General features: G+C 26.8%; 1 protein-coding gene across 1 annotated transcript in view; it reads left to right on the top strand.

Moving 5' to 3' along the window:
* Positions 1-6,271, top strand: part of LOC112210932 (dentin sialophosphoprotein) — a gene marked incomplete in the record, with an annotated part of 14,681 nt that overhangs the window by 1,946 nt on the left and 6,464 nt on the right. The window contains 6 exon segments of the mRNA XM_067052144.1: positions 1,033-1,104; positions 1,457-1,552; positions 3,328-3,426; positions 5,462-5,560; positions 6,081-6,125; positions 6,199-6,271. Coding sequence (XP_066908245.1) covers positions 1,033-1,104; positions 1,457-1,552; positions 3,328-3,426; positions 5,462-5,560; positions 6,081-6,125; positions 6,199-6,271 — 484 coding nt within the window.

Below are 6,271 nucleotides of genomic sequence, written 5' to 3'. Positions count from 1 at the left end.
AAAAATATTATTTCTGCTGCTAACTATATATTTTGTCATATCTGCATTAATTTTAAAACCTATTTCTTTACCAGCTTTTATGAACATAGTTATATTTTTCCCGTCTTCCCCTAACAGTTCAAAATTATAGGTGTACTCTAGCATAGATATTTTGCATTACCTTTATGACATATTCTAGTGCTAAATTAAATGGGGTAGGTGAAAGAGAAGTAATTTATTTTATAACCGAATTAACCTTAAACTTCTTATAATTATAATTACTGGTTTGAACTTTATTGAAAGTTTTGGTAATGCGCATTTCTACTGGATTTATAAACTTCATTAGTATTCCCAGCTCAATGAAAATATTATACAGTTTCTGGCACACAATACAATCAATAATCCTTTTTGAAGTGTATAAAAAGAGTAGATGAACTGCACCATTATACTCTAACTTTTTATGTAATATAAATATTGCATAAATGTTATAAATATTTTATAACATACTGGAAGGAGTGAGATTCCTCAATAGTTATTACAATCTGTCCTCAACCCATTTTTGTGAATTTCTATACAATTGAAAATTGTTTAGATTCTTTCTATTCATCAGGGACATCTTAATTTACCTGATTTTAACTTAATTATAATTTTAGAAACTCCAGCTTTATTGTACACCTTGATTAGTTCCCTAGGAATATTGTCAGTGCTTACTGCTTTATAAGATTTTAATATTTCAATTGCTATTTCAACATCCTCTTTACTTGGTTCTTGTAACAGTTAAGCAGTCTGGTATTCAGGAGATGTACTATTATTTCTTGCATGAAATTCTATTAATGAGGGTAATTATTATGAAATTAAAAAGGCTAATAATGCAGACCTACTGATACATACATTGATGACGAGAAAAAGTCTAGTCTTTCCTTTCGTAGTCATAGCACATTCATGAAAATATTACAAAAAATTGTTAAAAAATATATATTAAACATTTTTTTAAATACTTAATTTTTTTCTTTCTTCTTTTATAACCATTGATTCTTTCTTTATCTGTTTTAGGTGTTTTTCGATTAGCTGGCAACATTTTTTTATCAGAAAGTCTTGATCTTCCTTATTCCAAACCTATCGAAGGTATGCATATGAACAAAAAGTTTCTCTTATATTTTCTGTTCTATTATTACTTTCTACAATTTAGGTTTATTGCATTTTCTAATTATTTGTTACTACTCAGTCATTTAATATTAAGATTCTAAAACTTATTCCTTTTATTTAAAAATTTAAATTTTCATATGTCGTGTAGGTGTTGCAAATTAATATTTTCAATTAAAATCTATCCTGCATGATTGTTATAAATTTTTCATTAGTAGTTTTCTTAATGTGGAAAATTGACTTTTGATGGAATACTCCCCATAAGAGCTATTTATATTTAATGAACTGACAAGTGTGAAAATTTACTATTAATCGTATGATATCTTCCCTTCAGATGATGTACTGGATACCGTTACACAGGAAACGTGTAATACTTCCTTAAATGAAGAATCATCTGTTAAGAAGAAAAAGAAGCATAGGAAATCTGATCGTAATCACTATTTATTTATTATCATTTAGTTATGCAAGCAGTGATGGCTTTAAATACTTAATATTTTACTAACTTTTCTAATGGGAATATACTCCCACAGAAGTATATTCCCATATATATATTCTCAAATTAGAAAAAGAGTGCACAGAGTGGCCGTCACTGATTTCAAAATTTGTTTTGCGGTTCTACATTGAAAAAAAAATTATTCATATGTTACTGTTTCATCTAATACCTAACTAACCTAGCAACTGAGAAAAAATAAATAAAACAAACTTCAATTGCTTTGTTTTTTTTTTTATTTACAGTTTGTACACAATTTATAGAGTAAAAAAAAAGGATTATTGCTTTTGTGTTAAATAAATCTAATAAAAAAAAAAATTAATTAAACTAACGAAACAGATTTTTGTTTACACCAAAAATAATGGTCGATTTTGATTCAGAAGACAAAAAACCCTTTATGTTGAAAATACCAAAAAAAAATTATTCCTCAGGGATTCAAAATTTGTAAACTATGAAACTATTTTTCAATTTGAAGCTCTATATCTCATCTTCAGATTATTGAATATCAAAGTTCTTTGAATCCTTAAAGAGAAGGGTTTCTTCTTTCTATCCACATAAATAGCCATGGGATTACTTTAGAAGGTTTGTAAAGAGAAATAGATCACAAAATTAAGTTTTTAATGGACAACTTTGGTTTTAAAATACTAAGGGACAGCACAGTATTAGTAAATAATACAGTTTAAGCACCTTTACCAACCCTCTAAAAATGTTTCTGAATTGAGGGCAGTTTTTTAAATCCTTAAAAAACTTCTTTCTGCTGGATGAAATGTTAAATTAAAAACATTTTAATTTTGGATTTACTGAAAATTGGAATATAAGAGTTTCATAAAGCACTAACAATAAATCGGATGTAAGTTTTCAATACAAGATGTTTTATTATACTTTACTTCATTAATTTAAACTTTAGACTCATCTACACGCTATAAGTTCATTATTTCATTTCCCAAAATTTACTATTTTATAATCACAAATATGGTTTTTATGTTTTACCATGTAACTGGTTAAGAACAGCCTCCCTATTTATTTTGATTTGTTAATTGCTTTAACGATCATTTTAAAGATTCTTTTGATGTGTTATTTCAAAATTTGTCAACATTTTTGGTGTAAAATAATCTAAGTATAGTTTCCTTAATAATGTAAACATGTTTTAATTATTAAAAAAGCAATATTTGATTTTTGTATTTTTCATATCTGCCCTGGAAACTATGTTTTTTTTTTGGTGGAATAACCATATCGACGTTATTTTCCAAACTGAGGGTGTGAAATATGGCAGCTTCAGTGTATTGTAATTTATTAATTTTTTTTTCTCAGCTCTTGAGACCCATTAGATGATACAGTTGCACTTCTGTAATTTTTTTTTATATCTAGAATCACCAACAAAAATTTGATTTTAACAGTGGGAAACACACCATGTACTTATGTTGTTAGGTATAAAGTGTATGCTTTAATTGCAGTGATTACATTATTTGTCCTGCTGGATATAGTTAGCCATATAAATATAAAATTATTTGTGAGATAATGTAAAGTATGTTTTTCATTTGTTTTTTGTTACAGTTTATGGTCTTTTTAATTGCATACTGCATTGAATCTCTTGATTCATATTCATTTTCCCCCAGGCTGCTAGTCAAAAACACAACCCTTAAATAAAAAACAGATTAATAATAACTTATTCTAATTCAGAACCATTTTTCATTATGATACTTCTTTTGATTTAGATTCCTTAGATGAGACAGCTTCAAGTGAGATTTATGACAAGGAAATTATTAACCAGGTTGCATCTAAGAAGAAAAAAAGGAAGCATACAAATCTAGAGTGTATGTAACTATTTAGTTAATTATTACTTATTATAATGTTAAGATGACCTAAGGACATAAAACAAACTTAATAAACGAGTAATATAGTATATAGGAATTTTTTATCACAAATAATTTTAATTACCATGCACTGTGCAATGTTACAACTAAATCTCATATTTCAGAATATACGAGATATAATGCTTAACCCAACATTTGACTCAACAGTATCCACTCCCTTTTGGATAAAAAATATAAAGTAGAGTGTTTGTGTCCACAAGAAGTATGAGACATATTTTCTCCTAATTTATTATTTTATTTAGGTTTAATTTGTAAGGTTTATGGACCATTTATGTAAAGGAATTTGCAGCTACAATAGTTTCAGCACAATTTTGTATATTTACTAAAATAGTATGTGGATGTTCAAAAGTAGGTTTTTTAGATTTCACTGAATAGTATTAAAAAATCAAGAAGACAAATACTATACTCATTAAAGATTAGAGGCCGATTGATTGTATTGTGTCTATAATCACTTAGTAAACTTATCTGCACCAAAATAGCTAAGTTTTTGCTTTTATTTTTGTTTTGATTTGTAGTGTATATTGGACTTAACATTAAGTAGGAAGAACAGCCAAAATGTACTTTTTATTATATTAATGTTCAAAGCTTTTATTTCCGTAAATTATGTATTATTTAATGTTTTGTTATGGTTCATGTTCAAATGTTTACTATCCTACATACAATACTAACCATAGAATCTGTTTTCTAACTGAAAAAATTATGGTTCTAATGAGGTTGATTCTATGCCTATTATAGATAGATAACTTGAAATAACTACAAAATAAAACATAAATATTCATCCCTATAACTAGCTTGAGCTATAGCTATGCTGTTTATTTCCAAATCTTTGAAGACTCTATCCTTATGTCTTGCTCTTAGTCTTCCACGAGGTCTTACTGTTGTGAATTTTTCTTGATAAGCTTTTAATAAAAGTTAAATAATAGTTTTCAATAATAAACTATACCAGTTTTTATCTTTATCCCCAAAATTATCTGGACACTATTCTTTCACTTTCTAGGAATGGTTTCTGCTCGTTCCATACTTTCTTTTCAATTGATGGCCCATTTGTTTCAGCTAGTACTCTTATCTATCTAATGCTTAATTGGTTGAAGTAGCGAAAAAGATCTTTATGTTTTTCCTCTCATTAATATTACTAAGTTATATGTGTCATAAGTTTAATATAGATCATGTTATTTAGATTATGTTAGCTATAGAAACATGATAGAAATGTATTTTAAGTTTGTGTATTAAGTACACTTGTTAGGTGAGGTTCTTATTGAAACTATCTTCTGTATGCTGTATTTTTTACCTTTACTAATCGGAGGGGTTAAATAGAGCGAAAAAAAAGGTCTTTCCCCAGTCATGACTGAGGGTGATATTTATGAGTAACAGGGAAAGAATATCTTTTAGCTTTCACCCATAATTTTTAATATTTAAAAATTTATATGTAATTTTGAACACTTGAAATCATGATCACCCAAAAAGTTGAGCCCCTTTTCCAGCCAATGCCCCTAAAAATGTTTTCCTGTATAATTTTTTTTTTAATATTCTTAATCAGAAGTGTTCTTTATATCGGAAATAATGGAATGGGTTGCTAATTTAGAAAATTTATTATTTATATATGTAGGAAAATTAGTTTGTCTTAAAAAGGTCAAAATAATACCACCCTCCCTAGATATTATTATTTTAACATATCGGGCCCCATTACTATTGCAATTTATGATTCTAAGATTTCCTTTTGGATTAATAATAACTGCCATAGAAAATTTACTTATAATTTAAAAAAATTTATCTTCAACTTTATATTTCAAAATTTTTCTGAGCAAAAAATACATTTTTCGTTTTCATTACTGCATAGATTTTTAGTTTCTTTGTCATGATTGATTTATGATGTCGAAATTTTATTTTAATTTATCGTTGTTAAATGTACAAATTAAATTATATCCAAATAAAGTTGTTAATATAATTTATTAAACTTGATCTATATGTCTTTCAGGCAGTGATGTTGAATCAAGGTTCTCAGAATTTGAGAATTTTCCTAATGTGAAAACAGAATGTGAAGAGGCAGAAATTATTCCTGACACTCAAGATCAAGGTATGATTGATTAATTAGATTTTTTTTTTATTTTCAATTATTTTATTTCCTTATAAAACATAGTTGTATCATCATTATTACATTTTTGTTGCTGAATACATGAGTTTAATTTTATCTGGAGGTTTTGCTGACAGTTTAACAAAACTTGCTCAGACCACTTAGAAAATATAAATTCATCCTGAAATCAATAGGGAAAATTAGTAAAATTTAGCTTCTGAGGAAAGTAAGCTGTATTGCACTGCTTTCTAAATTTAAATTAGTTTCACACCTTCCTTCTGAGATAAGCATGTATAAATTTATTTATTTTTCTACTGATAAAAAGAAATGCTAAATACACAATGACTTATGGTTCATTATTATAAAAATTGTAACTCTTATATAGTTATGTTTATTCAGGCCACATCTTTTGTTCATCAGTTTATCCTCAAAACTCTGTTTCTCATAGATATTTTATATTTTTTAAATCTTAGATCAAGATTTGTACTCCGGTAAATTTATAATTTTTTATTCAATTTCTTAGAAACACCTTTGAAAAAAAAAAAGAAAAGAAAAAGAAGCAAGGAAGGTATGGATGAACTTATCAGAGTATATAATTTATAAATACTTATAAAAATTACAGAAATATTATCATTTTTCAGTTAAAGAGTTAAATACCGATTTTTCTGACTTTAACAATATTCAAGTTGTAAAAACTGACTGGGAAGATTCACA

This window comes from Halyomorpha halys, unplaced genomic scaffold (assembly GCF_000696795.3).
Source record: "Halyomorpha halys isolate HHAL.00 unplaced genomic scaffold, Hhal_1.1 Scaffold26.1, whole genome shotgun sequence".
NCBI classification, from domain to species: Eukaryota; Metazoa; Arthropoda; class Insecta; order Hemiptera; family Pentatomidae; genus Halyomorpha; species Halyomorpha halys.
This window is presented reverse-complemented; position numbering and strand designations above follow the sequence as displayed.